This window comes from Marmota monax, unplaced genomic scaffold (assembly GCF_021218885.2).
Source record: "Marmota monax isolate L192 unplaced genomic scaffold, Marmota_monax_Labrador192_F-V1.1 WCK01_AAM20220418_F8-fsc00028, whole genome shotgun sequence".
NCBI lineage: Eukaryota > Metazoa > Chordata > Mammalia > Rodentia > Sciuridae > Marmota > Marmota monax.
Window position 1 is genome coordinate 4596407 of NW_026694779.1, and position 22130 is coordinate 4618536.

Here is a 22130-nt window from a genome sequence, read left to right on the forward strand (position 1 = left end):
TGTGGCATCCTTTGGTTGGGCTTAGGTGGATTTGTTTGAGAGCTGCCCACACTCTCCGGGTCTTACTTTCACAAGGATTCGTTCAGTACCCATCTAGGCTCTGAGGGCAGTTGGGTTGGGTCCCCGGCTAAAGAGAAGTTCCTCAGTTCCTGGGAGGCCACTTTCTGATGTGCCAGGAAATGGGAAGCTGTTTTCCATCAGTGATCTGGAAGTTTCTGTGATGGCAGGATGAGAAGGGGTCTCTGTCTGGGGAAATGTACATCCAAAGGAAGTCCCGGGAGACATTTGATGAAGGGGCTCATGAGCATTTACCGCATTTCCTGCTAGCACCAGCTTTGAGGAAGATGGGGTTAACTGGATGTTGCAAAATCACCGCTGTATTGTAAATAATTGGATAAAGGTATCTGTAGACTTCATAAAACTTTTATTGATATATTTATCATGCCAAAAATAGTTGTTTATTTAAAAATCCAAATTCCACTTGAAGAAAGAGACAACAAGTGACAGTTGGGATCACAGCCTGTTCCCAGGGGAGCTCCCATGTCCAAAACACAGCTCGCATCCTACAGCTACGTGATGGGCTTACTAGGGAGAGAACTGCATTCTGGGAAATTCCCCCAAGACTCCCTCTCCGGGTACCATCTGTGTCTTTAGGAGGCTGTAGCTGGGAAACCACCGCCACCGCAAAAACAAACCCATTCTAAGAGTTCTTAGAATATTTCTGGTTTTGCAACTACTGACCCTCAAGGATCCATCACCACTCAATCTAGAATATTCGTATATTCCCACTGGAAAAAATGAAATCACTGTTTATGTTCCTTCCTGGTTGTCCCATCTGCTCCTGAGGATGGCCTCGGCTTCTCAGAGGGACCTGGTAGTTTCTGGCTGTGGGCGGGCTGCCACTCAGGAGCGTTTGGACTTGCTGCAAGTGGGGCACAGGAGCTGGCCCTTGGTGACGATGTAGGCCCGGCCACTCAGCAGTTGCTCACAGCCCTCACAGACAAAGTGCTTCCGGTGCCAGGCCAGATCCTCCACACGCTGGTAGTCCTCTGAGAAGATGATCTAGAAAGGAAAGCAGAAGACAGACGGATCAAGTATTGTCCCTAGGTGGAGATAGTGAACCCAGGACCTGTTTGTGGGCTGGTGATGCTTCCTCCCATCCCATCTTGTTTTGACCTTTAAGTGCCTCAGTGGCAAAATCTGATGCAAATCTGATGTAGTCAAGGTAGTATATGGTGGCCTCTTAGCTTCTCAGATGGACAAAATAACAAAAAAACTTTCTGTTAGAGACAGGTTTTTATTTATATGGCACCTGGGATGTTTGTGTGCCAATGCAAAGGCTGGTTGCATTCTGAGACTGGATTCCACATCCCCGTGAGGGTGAAGACAGCTCGATGACAAATAAACTGCCAATCTTCAAGAGCAAGAATCCAGAGGGTCACTTGGGCTTGCAATAAAGTGACACTCTGGAACACACATACTGGATGAGCCCTGAGGCCCAGGAAGAATGGAGTAACATGCTTGGAGACTTTGGTGTCAAGAGGAATCAGGAATGAACTTTCACATAGGCATTTACCAGCTCCATGACTTTGGCCAAATTACTTTCCCTGAGCTTTAGCTTCCATGTTCGTAAAATGGGGACACATACATTTCCCATGCCTGGGGTTTGTGAGTGCAAAATGAACCACGACACACGGAATGCTGGGGGAAGGGACTGGCCCAAAGTTTGACTCCTGTCTGGGTACCATCCACCTTTCTCAGCTGTCCTTTTCTCCTGTGTAAAATGCAGACCCCGATAGTCTGTCTCTGGAGGATTTTTGAGAGATAATAATGGCACATTATGCCTAAAGTACGGAGCAAATTATTGACGCCATTGTAAGTCTTCAAGAAATGATGGAGGGCTAGGGTTGTGGCTCAGTGGTAGAACGCCTGCCTAGCACGTGTGAGATGTTGGGTTTGATTCTCAGCATCACAAAAAAATAAATAAATAAAGGTATTGTATCCATCTACAACTAAAAAAAATGCTAAAAAAAATAAAAGATGATGGACAGCTGAGTGTGGTGGCATGGGAGGTTGAGGCAGGAGGATCAAAATTTCAAGGCCAGTCTCAGCAATTTAGTGAAGGCCCTAAGCAACTTAGTGAGATCCTATCTTAAAATAAAAAAAAAAAAAGGGCTGGGGACATGGCTCAGTATACCGTGCCCCTGGAGTGCATCCCCAGAACAACAACAACAACATCAAAAAGAGAAGAGGGAGAATTGAGATTCTGAGTATCCTGTTGTCCCCTCGATAATGAGGTGATGAGGTGCGCCTGCCACAGCCCTTTTCCTTCTTTGTGTCATTCAGTAACATTGCAAGCTTTTCCCTTCCTGTCGGGACCAACAGGTAGAAGGTGGCAGGAGATGGCAGACTTTGGCTCAGTGTGAGAAAGACATCCCAGACCCTTGCCTGTGCCAGAGATGAGGGGAGTATGTCTTCTGCCTCCAAAGAACATACTGCTATTGTAATCATATAATTATCATTAGGGTTGTCATTGTTGGTATACTGTTACGGCTCCTTTCATCTCCCCATTGGAGACTGGACTCTGTTTACATGTGGTGTTGTGCTCCTGTAGTTCTGCCATCTCACATTCCATCACGTTCTATCATATGTCATGGTACTTCATAGTGAGACCAACAGCGGCTACCACTTATGAGCAGCCAGGTCAGGCCCTGTGCAAGCATCTTCCTGAATTATCTCCTTTGTCCCCATGGGTGAGGTCCTATTCTCATTTACGCTTTATAAATGACAAGGACCGAGGTGCAGGTGTTTGGGAAGCATAGGACTGATTTGGCCCTGGGGCCATCTGCCTCCTGTGTACCCCACAGTGTTCTTCTGAGAACTAAGTGTTGGACGGTGTGCCCAGGACAGGTCCCCACAGGACTCTGTGTGACCCCTCCCAGCCACCTACAGGAGGGAGCAAGTGTGAGTCCTGTTTGGCAGAGGAAGAAACGGAGGCTGAGGGCCTCAGGGGGGGTTCTACCTCGGTTTCCCAGTCTGGAGAGTGCACTCCCAGCAGAGCCACCAACCCCCAGGCCTCAGGTTCCCTCCCTCAACAGTGAGCAGCCCCTTTCCCCACCCGGACCCGCTGGTACCCACCTCATCGCAGCCAGAGCACCGGGGCCGCAGGCTCTCGCAGTAGTGACGGCCACACCAGGGTGCACCGTCCTTCCAGAAGTAGATGAGGTCCACCAGCGGCTCGGAGCACTTGACACACACGAAGCAGGCTGGGTGCCACTGCTTGCTGTAGCCTGCCCTGTCTGAGTAGACCACAGGGCTGTCGGCCGGGGCTGCTCCCTTGCAGAGCTCACAGAACTGGAAAGGTAGCAGAGAAGCACAATGATATAGGTAGTCAGGAAAGCATGATGACAGTGAGCTTGAATCCCACCCCTTGCCTATTTCCTGTGTAACTTTGGACAAGTTCATACCTCTCTGTTCCTCAGTTTTATCATCCTCAAAGAAGGATAATTACATTGTCTACCTAATAGGTTATTTGGGAGGAGTAAATAAAATGCTGTAGCCCAAGAATTCTCAAATCATTTGGTCTCAGTACTCTTTGTATAGCAGAAATTATTGAGAGGTCCCAGTACAGTTTTTGTTCATGTGGGTAACAGCTATTGCTATTTATCATAAGAGAAACAATAACAGAGAAACATTTAAATATTTATCCAATTAAAATGACAACCATGAACTTAAAGAACATGCTAACATAGATATGTATTACGAAAATAACTGGGTCTGGGAGTGCAGCTCAGTGGTAGGGCACTTGCCTTGCATGAGCGAAGTCCCTGGGTTTAATTTCCAGCATCACAAAACTAAGCACCCCTACCCAAAGCTATGTTTTCCAAAACTAAAAATTTAATGAGAAGAGAAATTTAAAACATTGTTTGGGCTTTTTGCAAGTTCTCTTTAATGACTTAGGTAAGATGGCTGGATTCTTTTTTTTTAAAATATTTTTTTCGGTTGTAATGGGCACAAACTTTTATTTGATTTATTTTGATGTGGTGCTGAGGATCAAACCCAATGCCTTACACATGTTAGGCAAGTGCTCTACCACTGAGCCACAACCCCAAGATGGCTAGATTCTCAGAGCTACATCGGTGTTCCGTCTTTTGTTCTACGTTCGTTTTGGTTGAAATATATGAAGGCTACCTGGCCTGACACTGATAGAAAGTTGGAAAAGGAAAAGAGGTGCCTTTTTGTAGCCTTCCCAGATAACTGTGGATATCATTCTCTGGTAGCATGTCAGAATCAGACAAGAGATGGTTTCTCAAAAGTCAGTTGCAGCTGGGTGAAACAGCACATGCCTGTAATCCCAGTGACTTGGGAGGCTGAGGCAGGAGGATCATGAGTTCAAGGCCAGCCTCAGCAACTTAGCAAGACCCTGTCTCAAAATAAAAAAGAAAAAGGGCTGGGACTGTGGATCAGTGGTTAAGTGCCCCTGGGTTCAATCCCTGGTACTGAGAAAAAAAAATCAGTTGCAATGTGGAATCTGAGGCCTCTCAGTAGACCACTCACACTTGGTTACATTCTGATCTCTTGCTCTACCTTGCACTTTGAGTGGATCATTTACCATTGCATCATTATTATTTTTTGACAAGCTTTTAAATTTTTACACAGTTTTAGATTTACAGGAAAATAAATGGTAAAAAGAGCATAGAGGATTCTTGTACCCTACACCAAATTTTTTCTGTTCTTTACATTTTACATTAATATGGTATTGGTGACACAACTAACCAATATTGTGCCACATCAAGTGCAGTACAAACTTTATTCAGATATGCTCTGATGTTACAGTTTTCTCCATTGTAAAGTGACTCAGTTTCCCCTGAAGTCGTGTGCTGGAAAGAATGCCCCACCTTCTCGAGTACCTACATGCTGCGTACTTGGGTGTCTGAGGGATGTGCATCTGTCTCCTCCACCTAGTGATGGACTGGCCACAGGGGGTTGTCTGAAGGGCTAGGAGGGTCCCAGAGAGCGCATTCTGACCTGGCAAAGGAAGAGCTTCCCCACGGCTCAGAGAAGGAAAGCAGCTTCCCAGAGGCCTCGGGGCCCTGGCTTTCTCTGGTCCTCTTTGCACCGGGGACTCTGCCTTTCATTAGCAGTAATCAGCCACTGGCTGGCTCAGGAGCCCTAGTAGAACTCCCTCCTGCTGCTCCCTGGCTGCAGTTCCTATACAGTTCCTGGGGAGGCAAGAGAGCCGGGGAACCAGACTCCAGGACTCTGCCCTCTCTCCTGCCCTGTCGCTCCCCAGGAGCAGAGAGAGCTACCAGAGTTCCTCTGTGGGTTCACTCCTTCACATGTCCATCCAACACACATCTCTAAATTGCCTGTTTCCATCCTCTAAAGAATGGGAACATGACAGTTTTATCCTATTAAATCGTTTTCTTCTTTTTTAAATTTTATATTTTAATTTGTGCTAATTAGTTACACATGACAGCAGAATGCACTTTGACATATTGTACACAAATGGAGCACAACTTCTACTTCCTCTGGCTGAACATGGTGCCGAGTCGCGCCGGTAGAGTAATCATACAGGTATATTGGGTAATAATGTCCATCACATTCCACCGTCCTTCCCTTCCCCACGCCCCTTTCCCTCTGCTCACTCCCCTTTGCACAATCCAAAGTTCCTTCACTCCACTCCATTATGGATCAGCATTTGCTTATCAGAGAAAACATTTGGATTTTGGTTTGGGGGTTTGGTTTATTTCTGTTAGCATGATATTCTCTAGTTCCATCAATTTACCTGCAGATGTCATAATTTCATTCTTCTTTAAGGCTGAGTAATATTCCACTGTGTATATATGCTACATTTTCTTTATCCATTCATCTGTTGAAGGGCACCTAGGTTGGTTCCACAGTTTAGCTATTGTGAATTGAGGTGCTATAAACATTGATGAGGCTGTGTCACTGTAGTATGCTGATTGTAAGTCCTCTGAGTGGGATAGCTGGGTCAAATGTTGGTTTGTTTCAAAGTTTTCTAAAGAATCTCATTCCTGCTTTCCAAAGTGGTTGCAACAATTTGCAGTCCCACCAGCAACGTGTAAGTGTGCCTTTCCCCACACATCCTCGCCAACACTTATTGTTGCTCGTATTGCTCGTAATTGCCATTCTTACTGGAGTGAGATGAAATCTTGGAGTAGTTTTCATTTGCATTTCTCTAATTGCTAGAGATGTTGAACATTTTTTTCATATATTTGTTGATTGATTTTATATCTTCTTTTGAGAAGTGTCTGCACAGCTCCCTTTAAATCTTTGAGCCCCTCTGAGTCCTCTTCTGCTCCTGAAAGGCCCAGCAGTGATGACAGATTCTATGCCCTTAGTTCCGATCGGGGGCCAGTACTCAGCTCAGGACTTGGCCCTCAATGCTATTACCCCGGATGCAAATCAAAGAATTGTTTCTCCTCCTAGAGTTATCTCCACATTAGGAAAATCATTATATTCCCCCCTTAAAGATGGCAAAACTGAGGTTCAGAGAGATCCAGGATCAGCTCCTAGCACAAGGGACAGGAGGCAAAGCTGGGGTTAGAGGGCCACGTCTGCATTCCGTCTTTTGTATCACGTTGGTTTTGGGTGAAATAAAACCTGACTCCAAAGCCAAGTTCTCTCTACCACATCTCGTGGCTTTTACATCCGATCCGTAAATGACACCCTGGCACTCTTCAAGGAAGTGACACATTTTCTCCCCCCCAAAAGAATTTGGCTCTTCTCATTAGTAGATCTAGATTTCAAGACTAAAATACATTTAATGATTGCTGTATTTTTAATTTCATCTATAAAAATCTTGTAGAAATTTGTTTTATTATGTAAGGCGCTTATAGGATGCCATTAATTTGGGCTGGTGACTCACAGTGCCCGAAATATTTACTACCTGACCATCTACAGAAAATATTTGTTGACCTTGGACTTGAGATGATAATTTTAACTTACTAAGCACCAACTATGGTGTCAGCCAAAATAGAAATGGTTATTATTTTTCTTTGTGCATATAGGGAGGTAAATGTTAAAGAGTTTGCTGAAGTTCAGATTGGGAGTGTTCCCCAGGGACGAGTGTTAAAGGCTTGGTCCCAACCTGTAGTGCCACTGGGAGGTGATAGAACCTCTAGGAGGTAGAACTTAGTGGACAGAAGTTCAGTCACTGGGGAGGGGATACTGGGACCGCAGTCTCTTCTTCTTTCTCTGTTTCCTGGCTGCTGTGAGGTGGGAAGCTTTGCCCTGTCACCCATTCTCGCCCTAATGTGCTGTCTCACACAGACTTCAAAACCAGTCAGTCACACTGAGCAGGCCTGAGACGTCTGAATCCAGGATCCAAAATAACCCTTTCCTTCTTATAAGTGGATTATCTCAGGTGTTAGTGACAGTAACAGAAAGCTGGCTTGACACAGAGCACGGACACTAGCCAGTATTCTCACCTTGTGTCATTTACATGTTTAACATACTTGTGTATATGACAGAGGACAGAAGGATTAAGATGGTGGAAATCGGGTCAAGAAAACCATGTGACAAAGAGCAGCCTTGTACATGTATCTGACCCTGAGCCGAGTAGCAGCCGTAAAACAGATGTCTAGACACGGAACGTGTCTGCTGAGCTGGGAGGGTCCTCGGCTCCATCCTCTCTGCCTGATAAGGTCCCTCAGAACATGCTAGACTTGCGGTTTCCGTTCCGCCCACGGGAGCAGAGGGCATCCATCCCTCACCTAAATGAAATCTCTGTTGCTCCTGCCGTGACTGAGCCCTGCCGGCCTGGAACTTGTCAGAGGGTCTGAACCAGAAACAAGTGATGAGTCAGCACCCATTCATGGCCACCAGCCCCGCCGCCGCCAAGCTGGGGATTGTCAGCGATTTGGCAGGGACGGTTAAGAGTACAAAGTGAGCTTTCTGTCTGTCTGGCTTCTAAGTTTCACAGAGTGAAGTTCGCAGCCCTTTTCCTCCTACACAGAAGGGACTCACTGGCCCACTAAATTACACCCAGGTGGTAGCACTCCAGATTTCCAGATGTGGCTGAATATGGAAGTAAGTGGAAGCAGAGGGCCATGAAAACACCTGGATTTGTCACCGTGGCACATTGACAGGCACCCAGAGAAGGGAGTCCAGGAAACAAGGCCCAAAAGGCAGCCTGGGTGATGGCAGGTCAATTCGAATCCCTGGTATGAGTTGGAACTTTGCTCTGGAGGCAATAGGGAGCCACTGCAGGTCTTTGAGGGGAGGAGTGGTGTGTTCCGATTTGAGTTGCTGGGAGAGAACTCTAGTGGTAGCTTGGATGAAGGGAGGGAGATTCTCTCATGGAGCTGAGTCTCCACCTTCTCAACAGTCTGAAAGCACTTCCTCAAGCCCCCCACCTCTCTTCCCTTGGGGGTCTCCCTAATATCTCTGGCTCTTAGCCCCATTAGCCTTTTCAACAAATGGTGTCATCGGTTGTTTAGTGAGAACATTTTGGGTGCTGACTATCACTCTGTCTCAGCAAACAGTTTGCTCTTCTTGCTTCTGAGCTGTTCTGGGTCCCTTCCCCGGTCATCTCAGAGGATGAGAGATCTGAGGTGGTCCTAGGGCTGTCCATCTGGTGGCCCCTCAGCTACCAGGAACAGGCCGGCATCCCAGAGTTAGAACCCTCAGCTTATTTGGGTCCTAGGATCCTGGTCCCATCTGTCTCTGCACAAACTTAATTAACCTCCTACCATGATTTTTTGTACTGAGGTTCACTATTTCTAAAATGTAATTGGGTGGGTCAAGAAGGGAGTTCTTGGGGCTGGGGTTGTGGCTCAGGGTAGAGCGCTCGTCTAGCATGTGTGAGGCCCTGGGTTCAATCCTCAGCAGCACATAAATATAAATAAATAAAATAAATGTATTGTGCCCAACTACTTCTAAAAAATAAATATTAAAAAAGGTGGGGGGGGGAATTCTTAAGTCAGACTGTCCGGTCCCGTTGCTGTGTAACCTTGCAAGTTACCTGACCTTTCTGTGCCTTGAGATTTTTTTTTTTTAACTTGCCAAATAGGGATACCAATAACAACAGCAGCTTAGGACTGTTATATGGCTTAAATGAGATAATGAAATCATTGGACTTTTTAAGCAATCAATAATGATGAGTTGAAATCACCTTTTATCCAAGAGAGTGAATCGAGTTGACTATATGTTCATCACCAGCCGCTACCCAGGTCCACAGCAAGCCTCCCAGCTTGGAAGGTCTGCTTCCTGCCTCTGACTCACCCCTCCTCCACCAGAACCCAAGGTGGTGGTTGTAGGCTTAAGCCTGCCCCAGATTCCTATAGAGGTTTTGTTAAAACAGATCATAACTCTCCTTCCTTTGCATGTCTGATCCAGGAGGTCTGAGATGGGGCATGAGAATGTGCACGCTCCCCGGGGACACTGGGATAGTGGGGCCTGCACCCTGAGAACCCCTATTGTTGAGTGCTAAAACACTATTTAATACATATGTTCAGCAAAAATGATATCACCTATTTGGCTCAGTTCCCACAAAGGTCATTTTGAATCCTACGATATTCCAGTCTGGACTCGCTTTGAGCAAGCCACGTGACCTTTCTTATGCTAAGGATGTGGTACAGGCAAACACCTTTAGGACCAGTGTAAACAGTGCAGAGGAGAATGATTCTTAACATATTGGCTGGTTCTTGACTCCTAACTATCTTAAACCAGACTTTGGCCATGAGGGGTATTTTCACCTCTTTCCATAGAACCTTGTTTGCAGAATGTTTTTCTCCTAGAGAGAGAAAATGTGAAGGAAACCTTTCATAAGTAGAACATTGGCCTCTGCTGACCTCAGTGCCAATGACATTTTTCCTGTCCTGTTCCTATTCAAATGAAAGAAGATTCCTAGTTGAAATTGTTGAGGTGAAAGGTGTCGACTGTTCCATGTGTGGGGCCTTGGAGATTTGTAGACAGTGGCTGTCAGCAAGATGAGATATGGATTTGATTTGTTGCCTCCAAAGCTGAGCCCCCGTGGGGTTGTGGGGTTCCTGCATTTGCCCTGTTTCCAAGTCCTGTTGGCATATCTTTGGGTACGTTTCCGACCAACCTGGAGTTGAATTCTCTCTTCCTGAAAATAGCCCCAGCTTGGTGACTAAACTGAATGGAACAGAAAGTGGAGGAAATAATGCTTCATGGCGTCCCAGATGGTCACAAGGCAAAGAAGTTGCTCCTAGACTTACAATGGGCTTATGTCCTGATAAATCCATTGAAAGGCGAAAATTTTGTTAAGTTGAAAATGCTTTGACGATTCCTGACCTACGAACATCCTAGATTACCAGCACCGTCCCTGGGAGTGCTAGAGTGCATCGACTGACTAATGTCATAATCGAGAAGCCGACGGGGGCCGTGGGTCTCAGTTATTGCTGGAATCACGAAAAAGAGCAGTTCCTATTCCTGTCCCTGTAGATGACTGGAATTTGAAGTTCAGGTCCTCCTTGAATGCGTGTCATTTTTGCAGGACTGCAGAGTCAAAACGATTTTAAGTGGAGCCACTGTAAATCGGGGGCCATGTGGGCGCTGTTCTCTGGGCTCTCTGAGCACTCTTCCTGGGGGAGCCCTGAGCAGACAGGAAAGGAGGTCCTGGTGCTCTGCAGCTCCTATGCTCGGGAAATCGTGTGAAACCACCTTGCAGAGATAGAGGGGGAGAGGCGAGGGTGCTCTGCCCACCCAGTCCGGCCGTGTCCAGGACAAACAGCTCCATGATGAGCACACACACTGGCAAAGCTGTCCCTCGATAAGCCCTGCCCAAGGGGACACGATTTGTGAGCAATATCAACACTGTTGATTTAAGCTACTCCGCCTTGGGATAGAACCCTAGGCAGCATCAGGTAACAGGGGCGTTAAATGTCGACACGCAGAATTACCCCAGCTTCCGAAATGAAGCAGCCAAGATACCATGTGATTCAGGCCTCAGCAGATTCAGGAAAGTGGCCAAAGCATACACGGCTGAAGAACCATCCCTGAGGGCCGAGCCGTGCTGGCCTTCAGAGAGCCATCTGCAGATAAGGAGAGGCCTCTGACCCCAGTAATAATCTCTCCCTCGGGCTTGCCAGAAATCCTGTCTCAGTCATGCTGTTTTCTTCTGGAAGGTTCTTATCCAAAAGCCTACCCAGTCTAAACCCAGAGAGCCTTGTGAAAATCTCACCATTACAATACAGTAAATATTAACACAAGGGCCTTGAATCCAGGCGCTGGGTTCTTTCCAACACAAATACTCACAATTTATTTATAAACAGCATCTCCCCAATTCCTCTTATGGTGATCAGGCACCATTTTTGCTTTGTGGCTTTCTGTATCCCAGAAGGGATTTTTTTTTTTCCTTTTCTGACCTAAATCATTTCTGCAACCTTAGCTCCCTTATGTTTTGTGTCCCCACAGCCTTTCTGAGGTTTCTCATGGTGCAAAAGGAACAGGCTCCCCATTCTGTGGGTAGGGCCACAGGCTTTGGAATGTGGTTTTCTGATCCAGCTTTGGCCGGCACAGGCTCCAGGACTAGCCAGCAGGATGCTGTTTGGTCCACAGTTCAGTAGGAAAGTCTTGATGTGTCCTGCTCTATTGCAAAGGCGGTACCTGGAGCCTCCTGGGTGCTCTGGAGATGGGAGCTGCTGTCATTTAGGGTCTGGGTGGAGTTTGGGGTGAGGCAGGTCTGGGTTCTAATTCTGGCTTAAGTGATCAACAGCAAGGTGACTAGAGAATTTTATGCTTTTCAAAATTTTTGCTCTTGTCTGTGATCCACAGTAGAAAATACACTTTATATCCTGATCTGATCATATACATAGCCCTGAAATAAATGTTTCCAGAAAAGAATCTTTACTACCCCGACCTACTCTTTCTACTTGAACTATTTAAAAAGAAAAGATTCTGGTTGTAACACGCTGAATTGATGGATTGTATCCTCTAATGGATTGGAACCTGAAGTTTGTAAACACTGTTAATTTTACCAAGAAATGTCTCAATTTCCTTATCTGTAAAAAAAAAAAAAGGAGATAATATACTTTGTAGGACAATGCTTGGGATTAAATAAAATGACACGGGAAGTCTCTGGTACACAGTGCCTGGCACACCCCAGGTAGTAAAGAATGGCAGGTGATGACATCATAATCAGCACCAACATCACCATCACCATCATAACCACCATCACCACCACATCACTACCATTATCATCATCACCATCACTGTTGTTCTCACCATCATCATCACCACCATCAAGACCATCATCACTATCACCACCACTACCCTATCATCATGATCACCATCATCACCACCACCACCACCACCATCATCATCCTCATCACCACTATCATCTTCATGATCACCTCCATGGACCAAATCCATCTCCTTGCCTGTTTTTATAAACAAAACTTTATTGGAACACAGCTACAGTCATCTGTCTAGATACCACCTGCAGCAACTTTAGTGCTAAGTCTGCAATCCCCGTTTTAGTCAATGGAATATTATGTAGCTACTCAGAAAAAGAAAGGAGAAAAAAAATATGCTTCTGGAAGCCACCTGGAAATATGGAAAAGTATTTAGAGCATAAAAAAAATGGGATAAAGGAAATTTTCTTTGGAAAAAAGACCTCCTTTGAATGTCATTAAAATAGCTCCACTAGAAAGACGGAAAGGGAGGGCGATGCTGAGAACTTGGTAACCATGGTGATTTTGCAGATGGCTCCCAGGTCCATGGGTACCTGGGTTGTGGGTGGGAGAAGTGAGGGTACCAGGGATCCCTCTGGTTGAGTGCCCACCAGGTTTGTCTCTGCACCTCTCATCCCCCTGCCCTCCAGCTCAGAAAGAAGTGGCTCACCAAGTGTGTGGGGTGATTTCAGATTCCCCAGTGGGGCTGGCAGGAACGCCCGTCATTCAACCCGCAGAGCCCACAAGCCAAACATCTGCTCGGACAAAGACTTGGAAGTCCCTTGCCCACAAATATGTCCCTCTGTTGGGGCTGGAGTTGGGCTGAGCTGCCAGCTGCTGTAAGTTTCCATCTGAGAATCAGCCCTGTGGCAGGAGGGGTGGGGGCCAAGGCCTCCTGTTCCCGCCCCCCCTCCCTTTGCATTTTTTGTGGGAGATGGAGAAACAGGATCCAGGCCTTTTCTCCATGGCCCAGCAGGGAGCTTGGAGCCCTGAGAATGAATACCTTTGCTTCTCTCACTTTACTCTCCAGCAGTCTCTCTTTGGGACCTTGGCCTGAGATGGTGTAGCAAGGGGCAAGGCGGGGACAGGCCCCTGGCAGGAAGGAGAAACACTGCAGAGTGGAGATTACATTCAATGCTATGTTCTGGCTTTCTGTCCCCTTTCTTCAGTTACAAGTTTGGGGTGTGCGGAAGGGCGGAAATTCCTGGGCAAAACGACCATGCCCAGGAAATGTGTATATTTCATTTCCAAGAAAAAAAAAAAAACATCCACAAAGCTCTCTGAATGCAGGGAAATAACTCGGAGGAGCCATTACAAGTCACAGTATTCAGATTGTCACCCGCACTGTGCAGGTGCCTGTCAACACCACTCATTGCGAGGAAGGGGAGAGCGGAGGGCTTGGGAGAGTGTGGGACCTCTGGACCAGACTGGGGTGAGAAGGTGCAAAGAGCAGGGGCAGCCAGCAGTTCTGTGGCCCTGCAGCCCTCTGATGCTCCCAGGTCCCAGGATGTCACGTGGGGGCCAGAACTGGGTGGGGCAGGAAGCCCTGCTGTTCTTGGCACGCAGATAAAAGGCTCTCAGATTCCTCAGTTGGCTGGACTGTGAGGGACACCAAATGCTGCTGTGACCCCAGAACATAAATGCTCACAGACACACGCCTGCCCTTGTGTGGTTGGAGGCCCTGCCAGGCTTCCCCAAGGCTGCTGGACCCTCAAATCCCTGGCGAAGCAGAAAGGTTGGCGCTGAATTGGAGCCTGTGGCTCATCAGCAAGTGGCTAACCTGGCTGAGCCGCAGGTTCCCTGCCTGTGAAATGGGTATGACAACCCCTCTCATGGTTGCCACAAAGACCAAGAGATGGAAACGCCACCCAGGGCCCCTGAGTAGGACACAGTGGGGCATGTGAAAGAAAGAGAGGGAGGCTTCGTAGTCTTGCATGTAGAAGGTTGTGTTTCTCCTTTGGGGGTGACAGTGGGTGAGTTCCTATCTGCCACTGGGGTTTTTCTGCTCTATTTCCTCATAGGGAGGGAGGATTCTGGTGCTTAGTGGCTGAAGGCATTTCCCGTGGTGTCCCGCCTCTGCTGACCTCAGTGGTGTGATCATAACACTTTGAGAAACTGCTCAGAGTCAGGCGTGGCCTGCCACAACTCTTGGATTTACTGCTCAGGAAGATGGACGTACCACGGCTAATTGTAGGCCTCCCTGTCCTATCCATAGCACCTCTGCAGGCGGCTGTTTGCAAGCCGAGGGTGTGGGTGACGGTGTTTTATGCTCAATAACTTAAGTGGGGCAGCTCCAGCCATTTGGATCAGCAAGGATCAGGGAGCATTGTATTCGCCACCTGCTGGCTCACTGTTACCCAGTTCCCTCAAAACACAGGCCCTTGGCGGGACTGCACCCAGCCCATTTAGGAAAGGCTGTGGCAATCAAACTCTCCTGCCCTGGATAATACTTTCCACTGGGAAATATTTGGTGGTGGGTCAGGGGCAAGGAGGCTTCAGCAGCCCAACTCCACCACAGCTGTGACCTGTGTCCCCCTGAGATGTTGGAGGAAGGACATCACTGTGGGGTGGGGCTGATAGGTCAGTACACAGGGCCATTTGAGCGCGTGGCTGCGTGCAGTGTAGACAGAGGCAGCTCGTGAGCCTCAGATGGCTCAGATGTAGTGTCTTCAAGGACAGGAGTGGTGCCAGGTTCCATTCCTGTGTTTCTGGAACTCCCATGGACAAGGCAAAGGAACCATGACACATTCTCAAAGCGGGGCTCCCTTGTGGTGATTCACCAAAATGAATGGATAGCCAGGAGGCCACGTGAATTTAGAAACCTCCCAGGTTACTACCTCTTAGATCCTTGCTCTTTACCAAATTAGTATCATCTTTGCTGAACTTGCACATGAGGGAATTTTAAACACTTTTTCGCAGGGCATCTCAAAGTGTGGCCCCAGACCAGCATCCATTTCACCTGGGGACCCAGTAGAGATGCAGATTCTCAGGCCGTGCCCCACACCTACTAAGATGGGGACTCTGGGGCTGGCACTCAGTCTTCTGGAAGACTTAGTTTTAAGTACCACTGCATTAGCCCACCAAAGTCCTGGTATAAAGAAGCCCAGGTAGTTTACTGCCTCTCCAACTTCCATGGCTGTGAGACCCTCTTATGGCATGACATCTGTTTGCCCTCCTATGAATAAGGCCTGGGAGATGGGAATGAACTTGGCCTTGGAGTCCATTCCCACTTCTGAGGCCAAGCAGCCTGGGGGTGGGGGAGAAGCGAAAGCTCTTCACAGCAGTAGGGGGTTGTGAGCTCTGTATTGGATACTAGTGTTAAGTCCAGTCCTTGAGCAGAGAGCAGTGCCCGCTAAGCTGTAGCTGCCAACATAATCACCACTGGGGCGAGGATGGTCAGGTGCTACCAGTCTAGTTCCAGTATGTTTCATATGGCTTCTTTTTTGACTTTCATATTTCCTCCTGCCCCTGCCCCATAAATCTCTGGTTTGGGGATGTCAGATTGTCTTCCAATTTCCTCTGCATACCCTCACCCTCAAGTTGAATACCCTGACCACTTATTGCAAAACTCATTGCCCTGCACCAGAGGAACTGGGATCATGCTTCTTTCCTGTTCTTCAGGGCAGTGGTTGTGGCTCAGTGATAGAGCACTCATCTAGCATGTGTGGGGCACTGGGTTTGATCCTCAGCACCACAAAAATAATAAACAAGTAAGATAAAGGTATTGTGTCCACCTACAACTAAAAAAAATAATAAACACACACACAGTTGTCTTCTTCCTATTTTTTTTTTTCTGAAGCTAATAACAAGTAAGGTGCTAAAACTCAACATCATGCACATGCTGGAAATAGTGGGGATTTGGAAAAGGGTCTCATTGTCTCTGATCCTCAGATTCCTGCCCTCTCTGATGATTCTGGTGAAATCACCCTAGCAGGCAACTGTGAGAATTAAAGACAGACTGGACTTGTGAGCCTGGGATTTGGCATGGACCAGATGCTCAATCAATGTGGAACTGGAATCATACCACCTTTTAGGCAAAATGGCCATGCAAATTGTGGCCATCTGTCAGGACTCAATTGAATTCAGTCACTGATTTTACTCATCTGAGGAGCATATGTTTTTCTGAGCATCTACTATCTATATCTATGACACCTACTGCAGATACAGAGATGATCAAGACCTCAGTATCTTGAGGGGGTGACAGACATCAGCCCCCTAATCACATAATTGGGTGTTGAGTTCACATTGTGGTTAGGACAAGAAAGGAGAAGTCTATCTTTTATAGACAGCCCAGCCCAGCCCAGGCCAACTAATAACTGCTTCCTTTGGATTCCCTGCTTTTTCTCTTTTTGGTACTAGGGATTGAACCCAGGAGCACTTTACCATTGAACCACATCCCCAGCCCTTTTTCTTTTTCATTTTGAGACAGAGTCTCCCTAAGTTGCTGAGGCTGGCCTCCAACTTGTGATCCTCCTGCCTCAGCCTCCGGAGTCACTGGAATAATAAGCATGAACCACTGCACCTGGCAATTCCCTGCTTATTTTTCTAACTGTGGATCTGACATTCATTGTCTAGCAGTGTTATTTAAGCAATTCTGAAGTATCACACGTATTTTCTAAAGTTAACTGTAGGCAAGGACTCGGAATCCCAGGCCACCTTTGCCCCAGTTCTACGCTGAACAAATGAGGGAGTTCACGCGATGGTAAGATCTGCTCTCAGATCAGCCTTTCTCTCCTGGGAATGGCGACTTGGAAGAGTCATGACAGCCTCAAAAAAGTTTCCTTCCCACATGGAATTCTCCGGAATTTATGCCTTAAGAACAGACAGCTATTCCGAGGGTGGACAGAGGGCGGAACTGGGGTGGGATGGGGAAAGACCAGTTTACAAAATGTGGTAACTGGAGCTAATTTTTTCTTAAAGGGCTTAGAACCTGTGTTTCTCTTGAGAAATGGATCTTTAAATATCATGGCCAAATCTGTAGTGGAAGAGACAAATTTTGTTCTTTCATCTTAGAATTCTTGGCTACAGCATTCTGAGGCCACAGTTCTTGGATGGCAATCCTAGATCCTGCTAAGGACACAGAGGCTGGAGATGGAAGGCGCTCAGGGAAGACAGTGCCCTGCTTTCTCTGGTTCTAGCAATGGCATCATCTGGGTAGACATTTTGTTGGCTCACGGCTGTCAGTCTGTTCCCAGGGAAAAAGGCGATGAGGACCCTGTGAGTTGGAACTATTATCTCAAATAGGGAAGGATGAGGCCACAAGGCTGATGGGTGGAAAGAACTAAAAAGATGTGAGGGGCACTAGGGGCTGGACGTGAAATGAATGTCCATTAGCCCCATGTGGTCTCAGCTTGTCCTTTTGCCTCAGTTTCAGACAAATCAGGCTGGACGCACTTGTGGTGCATGCCTGTAGTCCCAGGGTTTGGGAGACTGAGGCAGGGGGATTGCAAGTTCAAAGCCAGCCTCAGCAAAAGTGAGGCACTAAGCAACTCAGTGAGACCCTGTCTCTCAATAAAATACAAAAAAGGGCTGAGATGCTGCTCAGTGGCCGAGTGCCTCTGAGTTCAATCCCCAGTACTCCATGCCCCGTAAAATACAGACAAATCTATGAGGTTTTCATCTCCTGAACACTGGGTTCTCCAAACATCTCCCAGTGCCTCACTTCCCCGTAGCACTTCTGCTCCTTGCTCTTAGAGAACACTTTCTAAAACAGAACTGGGCTCGTGTGCACTCTGACTGAAAATCTGCCTGTGACCCTTATGATCCATGGGTTTCTCCAACATGGGGACAGTGTCCTCTGTTCGTCTGTCTGACTCCCTGGGGCTTGGCAGATAATACAAGCTAACCAGAATTTGATTGACAGATAAATGGACAGCATGACTCCCCAGGAAGTTCCTACTTACTGACCTCCCCAGCCTCACGTCCCCCGTTCCCCTTGCACGCCATGCTGTGTCACATGAGAACAGGAGACTGCTTTTAATCCTCTGACTCATCTCTTGAACTGATGATTTTTTTTTTCACGTTAACCTCCTTAAGGGGGCACACATTGTCCCCTCAAAACCTCAAGACTTGGGTGGCTCCAAGCCTTCTCAAAGTTATTCTCTCTCTCTCTCTCTCTCTCTTTTTTTTTTTTTTTTTTTTATACCAGGAATTGAACCCAGGGCGCTTTACCATGGAGCCACATCCCCAGCCCTTTTTTGTATATTATTTAGAGACAGGGGCTCGCTGAGTTGCTTAGGTCCTCGCTAAGTTGCTGAGGCTGGCTTTGAACTCGCGACCCTCCTGCCTCGGCCTCCTGAGCCGCTGGGATAACAGGCATGTGCCACTGAGCCCAGCTGGCTCCCAGTTATTCTTCAACACCAGCTTGTGCCTCACCCCCAAAAACGGTTAGATGCCCTTTCTTTAAGCTGTGGCCGTCACCTTCCCCTGGACTGTGACCTTGTATTATTTCCCGTGGGACAGCACCTGGGTCAGAGTAGACGAGCACCAACTACCTGCTAAATGAATGAAGGTACAAATGGTTGCACCAACTACCTGCTAAATGAATGAAGGTACAAATGGTTGCACCAACTACCTGCTAAATGAATGAAGGTACAAATGGTTGCATGAACAGTGTGGCATGAGGGGGCTCTGGCCCTGCAGCCCTGCGCCTTGGTCACTTCAGCCAGGCCAGAGACAAGGGGACACTCACGTATTCCACCTCCTTGGACGGGTCACCCAGGCTGCCGTTGGTGGTGGGCGCGGCCTCTGTGCCCTCTGGCTTTTCCTGTTGCTTCCCCTCCTCCTTGGGCAAGCCGCCCTGGCCCGGGAGGGCCACTTCTCCCACACCCAGGGCCTCGCTCTTATACTGCTTGACAAATTCTTCCATCATTTTCAGCTCATTCTCCAAGAGTCCGCGGCAGCGAGAGGGGTCCTGGTCGTAGATGGGGAGCTGGTGCATGAGCTGGCGGCGGCGGTAGTAGGCACCCTCGGTGCCTGTCACTGGCTGCTTCTCCTTGGGGATGAGTTCCATATACTGTAGGCCCTGGGGGAGGGGGAGGAAAGACAGTGTCACGTGGATGGGGCTCCAGCAGTCAGAGAAGCTATGTCAGAAGCCACCTAAAGTGCCAAACGCAGTGTCTTTCAGTGTTCTTGGTGACTAAGCATGCACAGTCTTTATGTTTTAATTTAATGTAGCTTTTTTTTTTTTTCAAATGACAAAAGCAATACCTACCTCTCTGTCATCAACAGTTAGGAAACAGATGAAAGAATCGTATAAGAAACGTGGATCTTCTAGCTTGTGTGTCTAAGAAATATTGTGCATCTTACTGCTGGTGACATGGAACTGTGGAAGCCTGTCTGCCTCAGAGTTCACCAAGTTGTAACTTTGGGACGCCTGCTTTTACTAAATGCACGATGGATTGAGAGTTTAGCATTGATACCTGGGTGTGGTGACGCATGCCCCCAACCCCAGGGACTTGGGAGGCTGAAAGCCTGAGGATTGCCAGCCCCAGTAACTTGAAGCCTAAACAACTTATTGAGACCCTGTCTCAAAATAAGAAAATAAATAAATAAAAAGGGCTGGGGATGTGGCTCAGTGGTTAAGCACCCCTAGGTTCAATCTCTGGTACCTACAAAGAAAAGAAGGAAGGAAGAAATGGCAGAAGGAAGGAAGGAAGAATGGAAGTCCTCTATCAGTAGATTTCGGTTTTCTGATGATTACAATAGACCATGTTCACACTATGGGAGACAGAACAGCTCATTTATTTATTTTGTGGTGGTGGGGATGGAACCCAGGACCTCACACAGGATAGGCAATCACTCCACCACTGAGTTATCAGTCTCAGGAGCTGTCTCGTGTGTAGAAAGTGTTCTAGGTCTTGCTCTTGGTGAGGGTGTGGTCATGTGAGAAAGAAAACCTCCTTTGCCTCTATCAATTTATGCTCTGTCTGCTCACTATCTAGCCACTTCTCCACTGCTCATAGTAACTAGTAGCATTTTATTATTTATTCCTCCCAAATTGGAGCTGTAGCTTTCATTTTTGGATGGCCCTGGGAAGAGAAAGGAATCTGTGTCTACTCCTTTATATTCTCATCAGAATGGTCAAAAAAGACCATTTTGCTTTGTTCTCTGACTTGCAAGCAATGGTAAGAATTATGATCACAACTTTTGTTCCTGTCTTCAAGTTGCTGCTTGAAAACCTGTTTTCTGGTATCACTGGATGGACAGTCGTCAACAGAGAAAACTCTGACAGTATAATAGTTACAGTCGTGCGTTAATAACCGATCTCATGTAATCCATACCCACCCAGGACTGTCTTGTCACTCATCCCATGATTGATGTCCTTGCCTCTGCTCCTACTGGTGCCTTTCATAGAGAAAGGAAAATCCTTCTTTCCTCTTGCCCCTTCTTACACTCAGTACCATATGCTTTGGCCACTCCTTCTTCCTTAACCATTCCTGGTATGTTCGAGTTCACCCTCTAAGGGGACCGTCCACTCCCAAAGGCAGACAGTATCCTCTCTGTTTTAGTAGCAAGAGGGAAGATTCTAAAGATGGCCTGTCCTGAACCCAAATCCCAGTTCTAGGCATGCCTGCTGTGTGACTACAGCTACCTCACACCGTGTCTGTGCACAGGTTCCTCAATTGTAAAAATAAGGATCATAAAATGCTGGCACCAAAGGATCATAAAATCCTTTCACCCCTGTGGGAATGATTTGAACTCCCATCTCTGGAGTTAGTACTGCTCTGGCGGAGGCACAGATGTCCAACCCTGCGCTCCCTCTGGTTTGTCTGATGAGGGATCTGATGGACAATGTGTCCTGGGCACTACCCTGATGGGGTTGCTGGGTTCCTCCAGTGCTCCGTATATTTGTGGTTTTGGGCCCCGGAGCATTGGGCCCCCCTGTCCATTTTTTGGCAATGGAGCCCGATGCCTTTCTCCACGATATCGTGGATAAACACCTGGTCCTTGTTCGTTTTTTGATAATGGAGTACCCTCTATGGTGGTTTGAGAACGGCATTCATTAGCCCAATGTCTCCCTCTACGGCATCGTGGGCAAATACCTGGTATTCTACTCCTTTGATACCTAGTTTTGTTAAACCCTCCTCCAATGGGGCAATTCCTTTTAAATTTAATTCTACCATAGAGGGTACTCCATTATCAAAAAACGAACAAGGACCAGGTGTTTATCCACGATATCGTGGAGAAAGGCATCGGGCTCCATTGCCAAAAAATGGACAGGGGGGCCCAATGCTCCAGGGCCCAAAACCACAAATATACGGAGCACTGGAGGAACCCAGCAACCCCATCAGGGTAGTGCCCAGGACACATTGTCCATCAGATCCCTCATCAGACAAACCAGAGGGAGCGCAGGGTTGGACATCTGCGCCTCCGCCAGAGCAGTACTAACTCCAGAGATGGGAGTTCAAATCATTCCCACAGGGGTGAAAGGACCTCTTCCCAAAGGAACAGTAGGCTTATTATTGGGATGCAGCTCTTCTACCCCAGGACTTATCATAAGTCCTTTTAGAGTAGAACAACAATTAGCAGAAGGACATATACAACCTAGGGTGGTTGAGGCGTTCGGTAACAGAGCATCTACACTTGGGTGCATTATTGATTTTCCCCTCCCTTTGCCTTCCTCTCTGTGTCTTTTCTATCTTTTTAAAGTCTATCACTGCAGTCAGAGGTACCAGGGACACCCTTCAAATTGCTTTTTCTCAAGAGACACACAGTGTTTGGGAACCATGTGAAAAAGTAAATGCAGATTCCCCAGCCAAGGCCTCAGTTTAGTAGGAAAGCTGTGGGGTTCTGGAATTTGCATGTTGGAAAACGTCTTCTTTCAAAATGGAGATTCCCTAGGAAGGAGTGTGAATTCTATTAACAGCCAGCAAGGTTCTAAATGAGCTTTCATTCTGTCCCAGGCTGCAGCCACAGATTCATGTTCTTAATGAGACTAGTACAATCTAAGTAGGGAGTTCATTT

The 22130-nt window shown here is 47.3% G+C and overlaps 1 protein-coding gene across 1 annotated transcript in view; it reads right to left on the minus strand.

Annotated features, from left to right (window-relative positions):
• Positions 1-405: 405 nt before the first annotated feature.
• Lmcd1 (LIM and cysteine rich domains 1) overlaps positions 406-22130 on the minus strand; it is a 61257-nt gene continuing 39532 nt past the window's right edge. Inside the window, exons 4-6 of the mRNA XM_046425684.2 lie at positions 18856-19188; positions 3139-3354; positions 406-1062 (exon numbers count right to left, since the gene is read on the minus strand). Of these exons, the coding sequence (XP_046281640.1) occupies positions 904-1062; positions 3139-3354; positions 18856-19188 (708 nt within the window). The 3' untranslated portion in view covers positions 406-903. The remainder of the gene's footprint in view (positions 1063-3138; positions 3355-18855; positions 19189-22130) is intronic.